Raw genomic sequence first — 19,806 nt, forward strand, 5'->3', positions numbered from 1 at the left:
AAAAGATGGAATTATATTAATACCTATGATCCTTCAGACAGACCCTAATTACAAGTCTGTCTTACTGTAACAGAACAAACTACTGTACTACTAATAAAAAAGATTCTTTTGGAAGTACATGTCCTGAGATTAAACAGTAAAAACTAGTGTCAGTTACCTTCACTTAGAATGTAGGAAGATGTTTGAAGAACATTTAATTAAATAGATCAACCAGAGGATTTATATGAAGAAATGACCTTTAGGATTAATTCTGGACATTTCCCCAAATCATTTAGAAGAAAACAAGGGAAAGTGAATTCTCTTTTTATCTCTGTAATAGGTATACAAAATTTAACTAAAGGGGACAGTGATTTAGAACATGATTTTTCAAGAGGCAAGAGGGTAGATTAAATGGGTTGTATGGTAGTAGATTTATATTCCAAATCAGAGTCTTTAAAGAAGTTAACTTGGGAAAATTCTGTCCAAAAACCAAACACATCATCTTTTCTTAAGCTTTCCAATATTTTTTTCATATCATAGCACCAGAAAATGATAATATTCACATGGTACATGGGCCAACAAGGAAGTCTGCCTGCACTGGGAAACAACCAAATATTTTATCAGATTCTTAATTATTAAGATAATAAAGTCATTTATTTCCTGGGGAGTGGATGGATGAACTTAAATATATGATGTTTTAAAGACCATCAAGGCAGACAGAAATAGTTATTCCAGTTCTATAGGAAAGCATCAGTTAAACATTTGATGTGGTGAGAGCTAAATCTTAAGAAGGAAGTTAGAATTTTCTTTTTCTCACAAATCAGATATTGTTCAGTTTTTTTCCAACTAGAAATAGGTCCGCAAAATTCTGATCTATTACTTACATATGGGGACTTATCAGTTGCTTGCTTGATACTTTATAGAAGGAATGGGATGATATCTGTTATAAAAAACTGCAAAACCCCACCTGTTAAAAGATTAGAACCTGAGGTTGTGGTTGTAGCTAGTGGTAGAGCACCTGTCTAGTACATGTGAGGCACTGAGTTTGATCCTTAGCACCACATAAAAACAAAGATATTGTGTCCACCTACAACTAAAAAATATTTTAAAAAATTAGAACCTGTCTCTAGCCTCAGATTACCAGTCCAGACACCTAAAATTGGTGCCACACTGCTTGTTAATGAGTAATATCACAATGATTGTCTGTTCTAATTAATATACATTTTCCCTGCTATCCCGTTTATATTTAGACATACATGTATACATACATGTGTGTGTGCGTGAATGATAAAAGAAAACTCCAATCACCCAGGCATTTCTATAAAGGGACTTTAGATTACCACAAACCTAAAGTTTCAGGTGATCCAGATTATATTTAACTGGATTAAAAAAAAAAAAAACCCAAGATGATACAAGCAACTGTATCTCACAGAGCATCTGAAATTCAAATACTCTGAGACACTGAAGGAGGAACTTAGTAACATTTTTATCTTAAATGCTTCATGAGTCAAAGTAAAATCACTATTACTTTAAATATTACGAGTTCCATGGAAAAATTACTGAGAAAACTCAGACTGTGATAGACCCAGTCTTTATAAATAGAAATCTGCTTAAGTGCCATGCAAAATACCTGCATTTCATCATTATCTAGGGTTGTACCTATGATATTCTTTAAAGAGCAGGATAGCTTTTTTAAAAATAAAGACATAGATATATAAAAAGATGTGTATTAACATATCTTTCATTTCATTTGATCTTTAGGATTTAGTCACAAAGGAAAGTTGAGGCAGAGAAGGATACTTTTTTTTTTTTCTCTCCTGCTTTTGAGAAATTCTCTAAATCTATAATTTATTTAGCTCCCTATGGACCTTTTTTTAAATGGGATTATCCTTTGAGTTTAAATCATTTATAATATGGTTGGAATTGGGCAAAACTCTTACAATATTAAGGGCTTAGCTGCATTATTTGAAAAATGAAAGAGATGACAATGTACAAATAATGGGTTCATAATAAATATCCTTAAGTCCTATCATTTTCAGTCAAGAAGATTAAAGAATTAGACAAGAAAAGACTCAAGAGTCTCTAAAAATTGGAGAAATTCTACCCAAAATAAAAGTAGAGGTCCCTTAAATAGCTAGTAGCTAGCAAGAGGAAAAGTCAGAATGAAGGGAGGTCTTTCTCATCATCAGAACACTTATTTTAAAAAAAACAAAAACAGATTCAAATAAGGATATGAAGTGCAGGCCATATAGCCCACCTCGTAGAGTGCCTGCCTCTCATGCTGGAGGCCCGGGTTCGAGTCCCCAGCACTGTGGGAGTGTGGAAATAACAAACAAACAAATAAGGATATGATACTTGGAGAATAAGCTAGAAAGGGCTTGGTGTAGTGGCACATGCCTGAAATTCCAGCGGCTCAGAAGGCTGAGGCAGGAGGATTACAAGTTCAAAGCCAGCCCCAGCAATTAGCTAGGCCCTAAGCACCTTAAAGTGACCCTGTCTCAAAAAAATCAAAAGTGGGGCTGGGGTTGTGGCTCAGTGGTAGAGCTCTTGCCTAGCACTGGGTTCGATCCTCAGCACCACATAAAAACAAATAAAGCAAAGGTATCATGTCCATCTACACCTAAAAAAAAATTAAAAACAATCAAAAGTGATGGGAATGTGGCTTAGTGGTTAAGCACCCCTGGTTTTATTGCTGGTACTGAAAAAAACAAAAAACAAAACAAAAAAAAAAAACGCTGAAAAGGTGGGTAGACCAAATTCTTCCCAGATTGAAGAGTCAATTAGTAGGCTTAGGGAATTCATGGGACAGGAAGAGTGCAGTTTAAATTCTACCTTGGAATTTTCCAATGGGAAAATATTAGACAACTGAAACCTATCAAAGCCAAGAGACAAGGATCTAAAGAGATTTCCACAAAACTTGCCAATGGTTAAGTAATGAAAGAAGATAAAAGCTAAAAAGTAAGGTGCCGTTACTTCTAAGCCTTTATACTTCAGAAAAGAAACTTGATTCTCCTTATAAAACAGTATTAAAAAACTATTGTTTCCTAAAAGCATTATTTTCCCCACAAGAGATGTGTATTATCTTCACTATCCCACGAAGAAGGAAATATAGAAGAAAAAATCTAGGATCATCCAAATTTTCTCTGATGAACAACCACCAGTAAGTAAAAGGGCTGAAGTGAGAAGTAGGAGGGGAAGGGAAGGACTTCAGTCCACTCTCTTAAGTACAGAGAGACTGCTTCTCATACCCTCTGACTTCCAAAGGGAAGACGTACACCAAGGAGATGTTTATGACCCATATCACCTTTATCAAAATATTAATGATAGTTAGTCTACAGGCATACAGCTTTACAGAAATGAAAAACTGAGGTTAAATACTAGCTTCACTAAGAAAATCACCCTAAAATATCATTAAATAATAAAATTTTGGCTTCTCTTAACTAAAAAAATACATTATCAAATGAGGAAAATAGACAAATCAATAGATGGAGATTTGGAATGTTTACACATTTAAAATTTAAGTCAGATGTAAATATAATCACTCACCAGTGAGAACTTAAATAACTATTCAGTCTGTTACTGTGTATTTTTAGTTAACTATAATCAAGCTTGGCATTATATTGATACTATTTTATTTTATTTTTAGTACCAGGGATTGAACCCAGGGGTACTTAACCACTGAGCCACATCTCCATTTTATATTTTATTTAGAGACAGGGTTCTCATACCGAGTTGCTTAAGGCCTTGCTAAGTTGCTGGGGCTGACTTTGAACTTGAGTTCCTTTTGCCTCAGCCTCCCGAGCCACGGGATCACAGGCATGGGAAAACAGGCCTGCGGTTGATACTATTTTAAGAATCATGATTAAAAAATCCAATCATGATTAAGATTGGAAATCTGTTACCTAGTTATCTGTTCACTAGTTGAAATTTATGCCAGCTATATTTGCAGATCCTGACAGGGCAGAAAGTGGGTGACATCAAGATAACCATAGAACTAGTATATGGAAAACTAAAGGATTATGTTACATGGAAAGGGAAAGTTAAAAAAATGACAATGTGAAATAAAACAAGTAATCCTGAATAGCATTTGATTTCTGAAAGGATCCAGAGGAATGCAGAAAATACAAAATTTATGCACTCTATAAAAGCAGAGAGACAAGAAACATACAGTAGGTCCAACAAACAGCAGCCTCTGCTGTTGGGTAATCAGAGTGGTATTCAACATGGAGGATGGAAGTTTAACTATATTTTTAGGGAGGTACAAACTGGGATGGAAGTACTGAGTGAAGTTGAAAGAAACAGCACCAGGGCTGAGATTGTGACACAGTGGTGGAGTGCTTGCCTAGCATGCTGTGAGACCCTGGATTTGATCCTCAGTACCACATACTGAACTAAATAAAATTATTATTTTAAAAATCCACTTTAAGAAAAAGAAAGAAACAGTACCAATATGAACATTATCACTTTTTGGGTAAAAATTTTCCTTTTGCTCTTTTTAAGTCTTCAGGGATTTCAGAATAAATTTTTGTCAAAGCATAAGTCCAGGGGACAACGATTTACTATAACAATAGAGCACATTGAAGCATGATATCAAAGTTGAATTTGGATGCTCTCTTCTTTGACTCTGTATTTTAATACTACATAGACAGAATTTCTGGGAAAAAAACAAACAAGTTTTGTGTGTGACCCCATTCTTTATTTTATAGTTGAAGCATAAATCCAGGCAATACACTCCTACAGATGGGAGTTATTTTGTATAAGTTTGTTCAAAAATATTGTTCTGTCATTGTTGGTAGAAATTTATAAAACTGTTATAAATTAAATCATACCTCTTTCCAAGCCATCCTTCTGAAATAAACTGACAAGATCCTTTTCTATTTCAATTGCATTAGATATTTTGGAAAAACAGGTTACAAAGAAAGTCATTACCTTGTGATTTTAGTACATGTACTAATATTTGTATTATCCATTTCACTTAAAAACAGTGAATTTCAGATAATTTCTTCAGACTAGCTTTTCAATGTGGGTATTAAGTAAATAAAAGCTTACTTTTCAAAATTATTGATTGATGAAATACTAAAAAAATAGAAAAATACAATGGGCTTCACTTAGTGTGAGAATTTTTATCCTCTTAATTAATCTGTTTATAGAAGCAATGTGTTTGGGCTATCATATGAGGCTGTAAAAAGGATGAATAGCTGAGTACACATCAGTAATTCCAATGAGGCAGGAGGATTGCAATTTCAAGGCCAGCAACTTAGTGACTTAGTAAGACCCTAAGTAACTTAGTGAGATCCTGTCTCAAAATAAAAAAATAAATAAAAATGACTGGGGACTTAGTTCAGTGGTTAAGTATCCAGGGTTTAATACCAAGTACAAAAAATAATATAATATAAAAAAGGATGTATATCATCTATACATTTAGATTGTCAATAAAGTCAAAAGTTTTTGTTAATATCTCAAAATAAAGTTAAATTCTAAGAAAATGTACATGTATGAATAATATCTGGGTGTGTACATATAAAATGTGTATGTGTACACATAAAATCTATGCACATGTATATGAAGTTTATGTGTGTGCATATATTCCATATAACTGTGGAAGAAACACACTTAGGTATCAATTATTATCAAAATTCCTTGCCCAATAACACATTATTATTTTTTATTAACAGTTCAGGATTTGTTTAGCATCATGTTTAACACTTTGAAAATCAAAACATTAACTTCTTTGTTCTTAAGGATAGTGCTATTAAAAGAAGATCTCTAACATCAGTGTTTAATAATATTTTTACTTACAGAACAAAAACTTTCAAAGTTTCATTATGGGACTTATTAGTCTATTTACATTTCTAAAACTGAGGATAATTAATGTACATGAGATTCTTTTATGCTAGTACACATTTGTAGGGTCTTACTGTTCTCATGAAACCATTTAATTGGCAAACATATTCATTATGGTTTCAAAAGAAAACACTATTTGACTCACTGGGAAAAACTTAGGTTCTACATCCTGTTATTTCTGCTGCTGCTGAGCAGGGAATACATTTAGGGTTGGAATAGGACAGTGAAAAGTTAATTTATTAGGGCAATGCCAATATTTAGTGTTTTCCCTTTCTTTTCTAAAATTAGGAAGTCAGTGAAAGAACTGCAAATGAAAATAAAAAGGGAACTTTCTTGTAGTACTACAGAAATTTTAGTAAATAAAATACTTATATTTGTTCTGTGTCTTTTCAACAATGATCCCCCCATTTCCAATTTTATAATGTGAATTGGCTTTAGAGTCAGAATCTAAAGTTTTCCTTTGGTGCAAGAAATAATTTGTATTTTATGAAAACATTTAATTGTCCTTTTAAAAAATTAATCATATAGATAATTGAATATATTGGTAAAAAATAAGAAGGTTAGAAGATTAAAGAACACTAATATAGTGGACTGTCAGTCAATGTTACAGGATCATATTAGAGGTAGCCCTTCTTTTATCAAAATTCTATGACATGAATCTATATTGTATAAAATTTGGTACCAAATGGATGATGTTATAGGAGGGTTATGGTATTCTCTTAAATCTTAAAGAAAAATTTAATAAAGTTAAATTAAGCACATGAAAAGCCAAGAATATTGACCATATTGATGGTATTTCTAATATTTAGAAGATGTTATAATAAAAGAAGTCTAAATACTATTTAAATTCTGAAATCCCTATTGGAAGCAAAGATAAATAAGTAGCAGTAACAAATAAAAAATTAGATGAAAGCATATTAAATGACAAAATAGTAATGTAATAAAACTAAATCATAAAGGCTAAATAATATACTATATTCTAAAGTTATAGAAGTATTAAAACTATTATAATTAGAAATGATTCTTATCCTAAATATTAAAATAAATATAAAAGGATATGGAATATAATATCAAAAGTCTGAGAAGAAAAATAACACAAAGCAGAGAAAATGAAAGACACCTTGCTATTCCCAATGTGGTTATTATTTATGGAATGGGTAAAACATGTAGAAAATGTCACTACAGTTAGATTAACACATAAAAACATGCCACATCTACCTAAATAATTTTGTAAAACAGTTGAAAAAGCAAATTTCATCAAAGTTAGACAGCTTATAGTGGAATAAAAAAGTATTGTGAGGTATTAACTAACCCTAAGTTTCACAACGGGCAGCTTCTAGCCGGTTCCTTGAAGCTGGATCTTGGTCACACAAGGATCATTGGACAAGAAATCAGTTGAGCTGGACTAGAGCTGCCCAATTGTCCTAATAATGAATGCTCCACACTGTCTGTTAAGTAAAGAGAAAATACAGATCAGAAAGACTGAACAGAAAAAAAGGAATATGTTAGAGTAGATGAATGTAGAACATCAATCAACATTTACTAAATACTCATAAAACATGTGGTACTAATTAAATTTGAATGCCATTAGGAGAAGTCCAGAGCTCTGGAAAGTCTTGCTCTCTGCTTTCTGAGAGCTTACAATCTGTATTAGGGAATTTCTAGTCTAGTGTCACAGTATAATTAGTACTTAAAATGAGGAACAGGTCAGCATGGATTACAAGTGTGTTATAACATTTCCTTCTATCAGGTAGGTTTAAAAAACTTGGTTTTTAAAAGAGGAGTAGTGCTTGGCAGGCCATTTAGAAAGTTGTCCATAAGAACCCACAAAAGTACTCTTCATGATGGCAATGGCTGGACAGGCATCATAGGTAGTCATGCTGTATAGTCTAGAGTAATTCCATATACCTGGGTCATCTGGGATTTTTGTTTGTGTGTGAAGACTCCTTGGGTGCCTGCTAGGACATACAGCCTAGGCAAGTCTTCAGATGGCTGCAGCTTCAAGCTGACAATGAACTGCAACCACAAGTGAGACCCCGAATGAGATACACCCGATTTGAGTGCAGAATTATTGAGACAATTATAAATTGTGGTAATAAAACTATTTAAAAAAGTCATTTGGATCAAAGAAACAACCCAGTTGCTACTACATTTTTGGCACTCTGGACTTTGGTTAGTTCCTTATTTAGGAGATCAAGCTTTCCTAAAACATAGTTTTCCATATTTGTTGCAATATCTTCAAAGCAGTGCTAAGAGAACTTTTTATGTTTGTGGGAATATTCTATTATCTACACAGCTACATACAGTAGCCCTCAGTCACATAGTCACACGGAGGTACACTTGAAGTGTGGCTAGTTGCAATTGAGAAACTAAATTTTAAATTTTACTTAATTTCTAATAATTTAAGATTGAAATTAAATAGTTACATGTAGCTAGTGGTGATAGGTTCAAACTTGTCTGGTTGTTAATGTATTGAGTGGCCTGGCTTTCCCAGCCTGTTCAAAACTGTCCAATCCCACTTAATATTATTCACTTCTGTATTTACTATCACTGTCTAGAATGCTGGCAAGCAGTGTGAAATATTTATTGAAATTAGGTGAAAATATTTGTTGCATTAATGAAATCTACTGTGATTATACTGCTATTCATGCCTAATCAGTTACTCATAGCTTGTTGGCTATAACTCAGTATACTCTAGTTCTCTCAGGAGAAGGAAGTTACATCAAACTGTTTTATGTATTTATTAGTTGGTTAAAGTCTTAAGATAGGGACCAGTGTTAGCTTAATTATATACATACAAAGTTAATTTAGGTTAATGACTATTAGAAAACTATAGTATACTATTTAATGTTAAGTAATTTGTAAGGATGTGGATAGTTGAATAGAGTGATAAGAGGGAAAATAATAATTTTAGATTAAAAAAATGAGCTGAAAATTTATGTATGATTAAAAGCATGGAAACTGAAAATGGAGAAGTTTTTAAGAAATATATAGTAATCCCACTGGAAAGGAATTTGGCAGAGAAGAGAAAAATTAAATCTATTATTCTTAGCAAGTTACTGAGCTGAAAAAAAGGGAAACGGTATAAAATAGACCATGTCGGTAATAAAATAGTATAAAACAGTATAAAATAGACCAAGAGGTCAGAAAAATCACTGGTATTGTTTTGATGTTAGAGGAGAAGTTTGATGGGCAAACTAACAGATAAATAGTGAGGATTCTGAAGATAAGGTATGCAAGATGATTGTGAATTCATGATTTTCAGTTTGAGAAGGCTGCAACCGTCAACCAGGTGGTAATGTTTTAGGAGTAAGTAAGGGTTAAATAAGCAAGCAAGCTTTGGCATCAAATTCAAACACTATTAAAATATAAGTGAAAACTGGAAAACAAAGAATAGTGCTATAATTAATGGTGGATAAAAGAGGAAGAGATATATTTCTGAAAGTAACACTAAAAGATCAAACTGAATGCAAAGAAGAAGAACCACATGTTAGTATTAATAAAATTTGAGGACAGGCTAACTGGCAAATTGAAGAAAAGAGAATCTAAGAGGACAGAGAACTACCACAAGCCCCATAGGACTTGGCTAATAAGAAATCATCAAACTTGGCAATTTATCTTAGAGGGTACAGAAATCCCAGATTATCTGCAGTTTGTTTCCATGTTTTCAATTATATTCAATTTACAGCAGCTGAAAATATTACATGGAAAATTCCAGAAATAAACGATTTACAAATTTTAAATTGTTTTTTTCTGAGTGGGATTATGAAGTCTTGCATTGTCTTGCTCCATTATGCCCAGGACGTAAATCATGCCTTTATGTAGCACATTCACACCGTATATGCTACCTGCCTAGTCATTTAGTAGCTTTGTTGGTTATCAGATCAACAATCACAGCGTATGCAAACAGGGTTTGGTACTATCAGAGATTTCAGGTATCCACTGGGGAGGTCTTGGAACATATCCCCTGTGGATAACCAGGGGGACTTCTGTGGTATAAATGGTTTGCAATGCGGAAGAAATAATAATTCAAGTGGAATGAAAAAAAATCCTTCCCTATACTCTTTCCCCATGCCTTTTCAAAATGGGTAAATTTAAGATATTTTTAATGAAGTGTGGAATACAAAATTCTACTGCTTGTTCTCATCATTTGTTCTGAAGGTGGGGAAAGATGTGATCCAAAAAATGTTTAGAAAACTGTTCTATAAGGGATTTTGGTCTGGTCAACTGAATCTTATGTTTTGAAAGGCAAGATATCTATCCAAATCGTCTTGTATTCTAAGGGGAAAGCAAAAATGAGAAAAAGTTTAATTAGAGGAATGAGAGAATGAGAATGCAAGGGAAGTACTCAAACAGAATGGAAACACATAATTGAAAATAATGTTACATACATACATAAAAACAAGATGTTAGACAATCAGATTTCCCCATAAAAGAAGTGTAAAATTTATATAGAATACTATCAAGTATTACCTACATTACACAGTAATTAATAAATATCTCAAATTATCTTTATCTACCCTCCCCCATCCCAAATGGTTATTTTATTTTTTTTAGTAAGAACTTACAGAAAATATAAGCATTAGAACAGTTCAGAAGTTTAGTACCAAATAGTCTATATTAAACTAAAAAAATACTAAAAATAATTTAAAAGAAATATAACTAAAGCATTTATACTATATTTCATATTATACTTTAAGAGGGTACATTAATCAGACAATGGATTAACTCAAAGGTAATCAAACTATGGTCTGCAGGCCAAATCTGGCCGATTGCTTGTTTTATAAATGAAGGTTTGCTAAAACACAACCATACTCATTGTTTACATTTTGTATGTGGTTGTTATTATACTATAATAGCAGACTTGAGCAGTTTTGATAGAGACCACCTGGATCCCAAAGCTTAGCTTGGGCTCTTTTGTTGACTCTGGTTTAACTTTTTCAGGCTGCATAGAAAATTTTAGACTGAGAACTTGTGAAATTGTATAAAAAAAAAAAAAACTAAATAAGGTGACTTAAATGCGCAGGGCAATTATATTCCTGCTGTGGAGTGAATGTCTGTGCCCTCAAAATTCACATTGAACCTGAATCCCCAATGTTATGATATCTGAAGGTGGGACCTCTGGGAGGTAATTAGGTCATGAGAGTGGAGCCCTCAGAAATGGGATTAGTACCCTTGAAAGAATAAACAAGGAAGAGCTTGCTTCCTCTGCCTTGCATAATGTATAATGAAAAGACAGACATATACAAACTGTAAAGTTAGTCCTTACCAGATACTTGACCTGCCGGAACCTTGAAGTTGGATTTCCCAACCTCAAAAACTGAGAAATAAATGCTTGTTACTTAAGTTCCCCAGGCCATGTATTGCCTAGTTGTTATAGCAGCCTGAACTAAGATACCTTTAAATTGAGAAGGAATCACCAAAGTTAAATATACTGGATTCTCCTCCTTAATTAAATGAAAATCAAAATTAGAAATTAGATTTATCAGAAATTGGTATAAATGAAGAAGCTGCTCATACTAGTGCTTTTGAAACTACAAAGAACAGAATTAATTAGATATGTTTATATATAAAAAATATTTGTTGCTATGTTTAGTTATTCTGTTTTACTGTCAAAAGTTGAAAGTCTTAAGTCATTACAAAAGCACCAAGAATTTTCATGTAATATTACAAAAGTTAAAATTTATTTTTAAAATGTTTTTGTTAGTGCATTATAGTTATACATAATATTGGGATTTTATTTTAATGTAATTGTACATGTGTGGAATATAATTTCCTTCACTTCAGTCTCTAGTACCCTCACCTTTCCTCCCCTCCTCCCTCCCTCCACTCTCCTTACTAGTCTTCCTTTTATTCAAATTTTTTTAAAAAAATTGATGCTTTATTATGAATACATAAAGGTGAGATTCACTTGGTATATTCATATATGAACACAGCATAATTTGGTCAATTTCATTCCACTGTTCCTCTCTTTTCCCATCCCTCCTCCTCCCCTCTATCCCCTTTCTCTACTCCACTGAGCTCCCTTCTATTTTTATGGGATCCCTGCCTGCCCACCATCCCCTTATTTTGGTTTAGTGTTGGCATATGAGACAAAATATCTGACCCTTGACTTTCTGGATCTGGTTTATTTTACTTAGCATGATGTTTTCTGGTTCTGTCCATTTACCAGAAAATGCCATAATTTCACTCTTCTTTACAGCTCAGTGTGTATGTATATGTGTGTGTATGTGTATTTATGTGTGTGTATGTGTGTGTGTGTATTACTTTCTTTATCCATTCATCTGTTAAGAGGCACCTGGGCTGGTTCCACAACTTCAGTATTGTGAATTGTGCTGCTATAAATATTGATGTGCTTGTATTCCTCTAATATGTTGATCTTAGTTCTTCAGGATAAATACCAAAAAATGGGATAGCTGGGTCATATGGTGGTTCCGCTCCTAGTTTTTTTGGGAATCTCCACATTGCTTTCCAAATTTGGTTGTACTAATTTGCAGTCCTACCAACAATATATGAGTGTATTCCCCCACATTCTTGCCAGCATTTATAATTTGTATTCTTGATGATTGACATTATAACTGGATTGAGGTTAAATCTCAATGTAGTTTGATTTGCATTTCTGATTCTAGGGCTGTTGAACTTTTTTTCATATATTTGATGGTTGCTTGTATTTTTCTTTTGATACTTGTCTGTTTAAATATTTTGCCCATCTATTGGGATTATTTTGGTTTATTTTAAACTGATACATAAAAACTTAAAAAGTATATACATATTAATAAGGTACCATGAAATGTTTCAATACATGTATATATTGTGTTAAGCATACTTACCTCCTCAAACATTTATAATTTCTTTTCTTTATTTTTTTCTTTTTGTACCAGGGATTGAACCCAGGGGCACTTAATCACTGAGCCACACCTCCAGTCCTTTTTATATTTTATTTAGATACAGGGTCTTCCTAAGTTGCTTAGGGCCTGGTTAAGTTGCTGAGGCTGGCTTTTGAACTTGGTGATCCTCCTGTGTCAGCCTTGTCAGCCTTCTGAGCCACTGGGATTACAGGCATGTGCCACTGCATGTGGCCCTCAAACGTGTAATTTCTTTATGGTGAAAATTTTCAAACTTCTTTGATCTTTTTGAAATGTATATTACATTATGGGTATTTACAATCACTGTACTGTGCAATAGCACAGAACTTCTCACTTCTATCTAACTGTACCTTGGTCCCCATCGATCAGCATTTCCTCACCTTTCCCCCATCTCTACTCCCCGCTGGCCTCCATGATTATTCTCAATTTCTATGATATCAACTCTTTCAGATTTTACCTTTGAGTGAGATAATGAAATACTGGTCTTTCTGTGCCAGATTTATAATCTGCCATAATATAAAGATCTCTAGTTCTACCCATGGAGTTGCAAATGATGGGATTTCATTCTTTTTAAAAATGTAAGTTTTTATACTTTGAAGGATTTGACCTTATGATACTGAGACTATCTGTGCTTTTTATAGAAAGATACATTTGTTAGAATGTTTATTGTAGAACTCTGTATTTATTTAACGTGGTAAATTATGTTTGCCATATCAGATATTATTACTCATCAACTTGTTGCCTATATACACTGTTTAATTTGAATTACCATAATCAGTATGGAAGACTACAAAGTTCTTTTAGAATTAGGAACATGTAGTTAAAGACTTTTGTCCTTGTAAAAATTTGTTACCAGTAAAATGAAGTGACTTTAACACAGGTTCTTAACTGTTTTATGTAGATGTACTATGGGCCCTTTTGGCAGTTTCCTGTGGCCTATCAGAATTATTCTTAGAATAAAATTCCTAACTACATAAAGTACATAAAAGATTATAAGGGAAACAAGTTGTATTGTAATACACAGACTCTTGAAGTGTGTGTGTGCATATGTGTATCTTTGGATTAGATTAAAACTCAATGCAGAATCTTAGTATCTCTTTCCTTGAACTCAAAGATTAAATATAAGTGATTGGTCCAGTGATTATTATATAATATCGTCAAGAATAAGGATGTCGGGGCTGGGGAGATAGCTCAGTCGGTAGAGTGCTTGCCTTGTAAGCACAAGGCCCTGGGTTCCATCCCCAGCACCCAAAAAAAAAAGAATAAGGATGTCTCTCTCTTTGTTACAAAGATATTCAGGACAGTATATAGGTCCCTTCTTTCACATTCTATTATCTTTAACATTTCAAGTATCTAAAGTGATGTAATATTTGGTTTGAATATCTTAAGGCCAATTTAGACTTGATTTCAATATCTTAGTGAAAGCAAAGGCAATAAGATACAACTCTATATATTTTCTTAAGAGTAGCAATTAAATTATGAACTTAATTAAAAATTTAATTCCCTAATTCTTTTAGAGAATCTGATTGAGCTGGGATATATAGGTAATGACTTCCAATGGTCTGACTTATGATTTTTTCTGTTTTTAAGATGGTGGAAAAGTGGTATGCATTCAGGAGAAACTGAATAGGCAGTCATCAGCAACAAGTCACAGATCACAGTAAACCCTGTAATAACAAGGGTATGACTGATACTCTACAGTGTACCATGTTGCTAAGCTCTGAGGTTTGGTAGGCTAGGTATATTAAATACATTTTTTAGCTTTATATTTTTAAATATTTATTGGTACATAATAATTATACATAGTAGTGGAATTTACTTTGAAATATTTGTACATGCACATAACAAAATTTGGTCAATTCCATTCCTCAGTACTTCCCTCTGCCCTTCCCTCCTCCCCACATGTGATTCCCTTTCTCTACTTTGTTTCCCTGCTACTGTCATGAGATTCCCTTTCCCTTGTTTTTTCCCTAGTTTCCAAATATAAGAGAAAACATATGAACCTTGACTTTCTGAGTCTGGCTTATTTCACTTAACATGATGTTCTACAGTTCTATTCATTTTCCTGCAAATGATATTAATTTCATATTTTATGATTGCATAAAACTCCATTGTTTGTATATATCACATTTTTGTCATCTGTTCTTCTGTTGGTGGACACCTAGGTTGGTTCCTTAACTTGGCTATTGTGAATTGCACTGCATAAACATTGGAATGCATGTATTGCTATAGCATGCTGACTTTAGTACTTTTGAATAAATACCAATGTATAGAATATCTGGGTCATATGGCGATCCCATTCCTAGTCTTTTGAGGACTCTCCATTGTGAGTTCCACAGTAGTTGTACTACTTTTCAGTCCTATCAACACTGTGTGGACATACCTTTTCCCTCCACATATTTATTATTTGTATTCCACTATTTATTATTTATATTCTTGATGACTGCCCTTCTAATAACTGGAGTATAGTTTTGATTGCATTTCCCTGATTGCTAAAAATGTTGAACACCTTTTCATGTGTTTTTTTTTGTTCATTTACATTTCTTTTGAGAAGCATCTGTTTAGTTCACTTGATCATTTATTGATTGGGTTTTTTGCTGTTAAGTTCTTTGAGTTCTCTATACATTTTGGATATTAATCCTCTGTTGGGAGAGTAACTGGCATATCTTCTCCCATTCTGTAGGATCTTTCTTTGATTTATTCCTTTGATGTGCAGAAGCCTTTTAATTTGATGCCATCCCATTTATTAATTTTAGGACTCCTACTGAAGAAGTTGTTGCTTGTGCCTATATGTTGGAGTGTTAACCCTATGTTTTATTCTAGCATTGCAAAGTTTCTGGTCTTACTTCTAGATCTTTGATCCATATAGAGTTGACTCTTCTGCAGGATAAGATATATGGATCTAGTTTCATTCTTTTACATATGAATATTCAGTTTTCTCAGCACCATTTGTTAAAAAGTTCATCTTTTCTCTGATGTGTTTTTTGAGACCTCAAGGATTAGATATCTATATATACGTGGATTTGTCTCTGTGTTATCTATTTCATTGATCCGTTTATTTTTACGTGAGTTCCATGCTATTTTTCTTACTATAGTTTTATGTTATAATTTAAAATTGGGTATTGTGATTCCTCCAGCATTGCTCTTTTTGCTCAGAACTGTTTAGGCTATTCTGGGTTTTTCATTCTTCTATAATAATTTTAGAACTGTTTTTTTTTTTAGACCTGTGAAGAATGTCATTGGTATTTTGATGGGAATTTCATTGAATCTATAGAACAGCCATGTTAACAATATTAATTCTGCCTCTCCAAGAACATGGGAGGTCCTTTCCATTTTTTTTCAGTGTTCTATAATTTTATTTGTGGAGATCTTTCACCTTTTGGTTAGATTTATTTCTAGGCTATTTTAAATAGAATTGTTTTCCTGATTTCTTTCTCAGTAGATTCATTATTGGTGTGTAGAAAAGCTGTTGATTTTTGTATGTTAATTTTATACTCTGCTACTTTGCTGAATTTGTTTATCAATTCTGGAAATATTCTGGTGGAACTTTTGGGATTATCTAAGTGAAAGGTCATATTTGCAAACAATAATTGACTTCTTTTCCTATTTGTATCTTTTCCTCTTTTGTCTAAGTGCTCTGGCTAAAATTTCAAGAACAATATTGATAGGAGTGGTGAGAGTGGACATCCTTTTTCTTATTCCTGTTTTAGACAAAATGTTTTCAGTTCTTCCCCATTCAGTATGATATTGGACTTTGGGTTTGTCATGTTTAGTATTTATGATGTTGAGGTAAGTTCCTTCCACCCTTATTTTCCTCAGGGTTTTTATAATGAATGGGTGCTGAATTTTTGTTGAAGGCCTTTTCTGCATCTATTGAAATGATCATGTGATTTTTGTCCTTGGTTCTATTTATGTGATGAATTATGTTTACTGATTTGCATATAGAACCTACCTTGCATCCCTGGAATGAAACCATCTTGAATATGGTATTTTTTTTCTTAATGTGCTATTGAATATAATTTGCTATATTTTATTAAGGATTTTTGCATTTATGTTCATCAAGGATATTGTTCCTTACTTTCCTTCATGTGTCTTTATCTGATTTTAGTATCAGGGGGATACTGATTTTATAAGAATAAATTTGGGAATGTTGTATTTTGTGGAATGAGTTTAGGACTATTGGCATTGGTTCTTTTTAAAAGATATGGTGAAATTCAGCTGTGAATTCCTCTGGTTCTGAGTTTTTCTTTCTCAGAAGGCTTTTTATTACTGCTTTAATCTCATTGCTTGCTACTGGTCTATTTAGGTTTTCTATAACTTCTTGGTTCAATTTTGGAAGGTCATATGTGTCTAGAAATTTATCCATTTCTTCTGGATTTTCTAGTTTATTGAAATATACATTTTCAAAATATTCTCTAATGATTCTCTGTATTTCTGTAATGTCTGTGATAATACTTCCTTTTTTTCTCTCGAACTTTATTCTGCTAGTTTTGGGAAAGATTTATCCTTGTTTTTCCAAAACCTAGAGATGCATTGTTAGGCTATTTATTTGGGAATCTTTGTGACTGTTCTATGTAGGCACTCAGACTTAAAAACCTTCCTCTTCAAACTGCCTTCACTGCCAGAGATTCTATTATGCTGTATTTCTATTCTCATTTTATTCCAAGATTTAAACATTTCTCCTCTCTGATGACCCATTCATCATTTAAATCATTTTCTGATCTCCATGAGTTTATATAATTTCTATAGTTTTTCCTGCTGTTGATTTCTAATTTCATTCCATTATGACCTGAAAGATGCAAGGAATTATATCAACTTTTTTTTGTGTTTACTAAGACTTACTTTGTGGCTCAAAATATGATCTATTTTGGAGAAAGTTCCATATATTCAACTGTTGCTGTATGAAACATTCTGAAGATGTCTGTGAAGTTCATTTGATCTATAGTATAAGTCTGCAGTATCTTTGCTGATATTTATGTATGGATGGTCTATCTACTGATGAAAGAGGTGTACTGAAATCATCCAGTATTACTGTACTGTGATCTATCTGAGTCTATATGCCTAGTGCTTTTCACATAATTAGGTACACCAACATTTGGGGCATAAATATTTACTGTTCTGCTGAATTTCTCCCTTTACCAGTATGTAGTGGCCTTCTTTGTCTCTTCTAATTTTGGCTTGAAGTCTGCTTTGTTGGATATGAGAGTTATGAGAGTAGCTACTCCTGCTTGCTTTCAGGTTGCATTTGCATGGAATATCGTTTTCCATCTGTTCACATTCAGTCTGTGGCTGTCTGTGCCTATGAAGTCTGTTTCTTGAAGGCAACATATAATTAAATGTTTTCTTAATTCAATCTGCCTGTATGTCTTTTTAATTTATTTTTTATTAGTTCTGTATAGTTATATATGACAGCAGAATGTATGTTGACATATTATACATACATGGATTATAACTTCTCATTCTTTCAGTTGTACATGATGTGGAGTTAAACTGGTTGTGTATTCATATATGAATGAAGGAAAGTAATGTCTGATTCATTCTACTGTCTTACCTATTCCCATCCCCATCCCCTTCTCTCATTCCCCTTTATCTACTTGAAAGTACTTGCTTGTCTGTCTTTTAATTGGAGAACTGAGATACATTTAGTGTTGTTATAGAAATGTTTATTACTTCCTGCTGTTTTTATTTATTTCTAATATTTGATTCAGCCCAAATTCTCATTTGCTTATTTGCTCTTCTAATGAGATTTATTCTTTCTCAAGCTCCCTTGGTTGTTTTTATTTTATCTCTCTAGGATTTAAGTATCTTCTGAAAGGCTGGCTTAGTAGTCATAAATTATTTCAGTTTATGCTTTTCTTGGAAAGTTTTTATTTCTACTTCAATCTTGAAGGATAGCTTTGCAGGAAATATTTTTCTTTTTGGTACTGGTACTAGTGATTGAACCCAGAGGTGCTTTATGACTAAGCCACATTCCCAGCCCTTTTTACTTTTTGAGACAGGGTCTCACTAAGTTGCTTAGGGCCTCCAAAGTTGTTGAGGCTGGCCTTGAACTTGCAATCTGCCTGTCTCAGCCTCCCAAATTGCTCAGATTATAGGCATGTGCCACTGTGTAAGGTCAGTTATTTTCCTTTAGGGTTTGTAATACATAGTTTCAAGTCATCCTAGTCTTTGGGGTTTCTGCTGAGAAATCTGTTGTTATTCTGATTGTTTTTCATCTAGGTGACCTGGTATTTTTCTCTTGTAGTTTTTAAAATTTTTCCTTTTTCTGGGGTTTTGGCATTTTAATTATAATATGTCATGAAGAAGTTCTTTTCTTATCTATTGGGGTTCTGAATACCTCCAGTATCTGAATGTCCATCTCATTCCCAAATTTTGGAATTTTTTTCTGCTAATATTTAACTTATTAGGCTGTCAATACCATTAGCCTATATCTTTGCTTCTTCTTCGATACCTATAGTCTTAAGTTAGGTGTCTTAATTTTGTTCAAGAGTTCTTGGATATTCTAACCACTGCTTCTTTTTTTTCTTTAATACTCTCTGTTTCAGAGTATCTACCTTGTTTTCAAGATTTGAAATTCTGTCTACTACTTGATCTAATCTAATAGAGACTTTCAACTTAATTTTTGACTTATGGTATCTTTAATTTCCAAAATTTCTGTTTCTTTTCCAGAATCTCTATTTCTTTATTAAATATTAAAATGCTCTTTCATATCCTGTATTTTCTCCCTTAATTCACAAACCTTAGAACTTCTTTTAATTCATTGATAATTTTAGCAACCAATGTTTTGCATTCTTTGTCCAGCACATTTTGAAAATTTATGCTCCAATAAAACAGAAAATCTTGAAGACATTGACAAATTTCTAGAGACATATGATCTACCCAAATTCAATCAGGAGGACAGAAAATTTAAACACATAATTTCAGGCAATGAAATTGAAGATGCCATCAAAAGCCTACCAACAAAAAAAGCCCAGGACCAGACAGATTCTTTTTTTTTTTTTTTTTTCCTCCCCTCTGAGGGTCCGGGGATTTGAACCGGGTCTTTGCACATGCTAGGCGAGCGCTCTCCAACACAAGCTATTTCTTCAGCTCCCAGACAGATTCTTGAAGGGAGTTC

General features: G+C 33.1%; 1 protein-coding gene across 4 annotated transcripts in view; it reads right to left on the bottom strand.

Moving 5' to 3' along the window:
- Positions 1 to 19,806, bottom strand: part of Boll (boule homolog, RNA binding protein) — a 64,785-nt gene that overhangs the window by 4,682 nt on the left and 40,297 nt on the right. Inside the window, exons 11-12 of one of the 4 annotated variants that reach the window (XR_007107721.1) lie at positions 7,732 to 7,839; positions 7,136 to 7,271 (exon numbers count right to left, since the gene is read on the bottom strand). The exons of 1 other annotated variant lie outside the window; for it this stretch is intronic. Coding sequence is in view for 1 of the 3 variants with exons in the window: in XM_047545125.1 (XP_047401081.1) it covers positions 7,248 to 7,271; positions 7,732 to 7,839 (132 nt within the window). In the remaining 2 variants the exon portion in view is untranslated. Of the gene's footprint in view, positions 1 to 6,995; positions 7,272 to 7,731; positions 7,840 to 19,806 lie in introns of those variants that run through there. 2 more of the 4 variants (XM_047545125.1, XR_007107722.1) reach the window with 2 other exon arrangements.

The sequence above is a fragment of the Sciurus carolinensis genome, chromosome 3 (assembly GCF_902686445.1).
Source record: "Sciurus carolinensis chromosome 3, mSciCar1.2, whole genome shotgun sequence".
Taxonomy (NCBI): domain Eukaryota; kingdom Metazoa; phylum Chordata; class Mammalia; order Rodentia; family Sciuridae; genus Sciurus; species Sciurus carolinensis.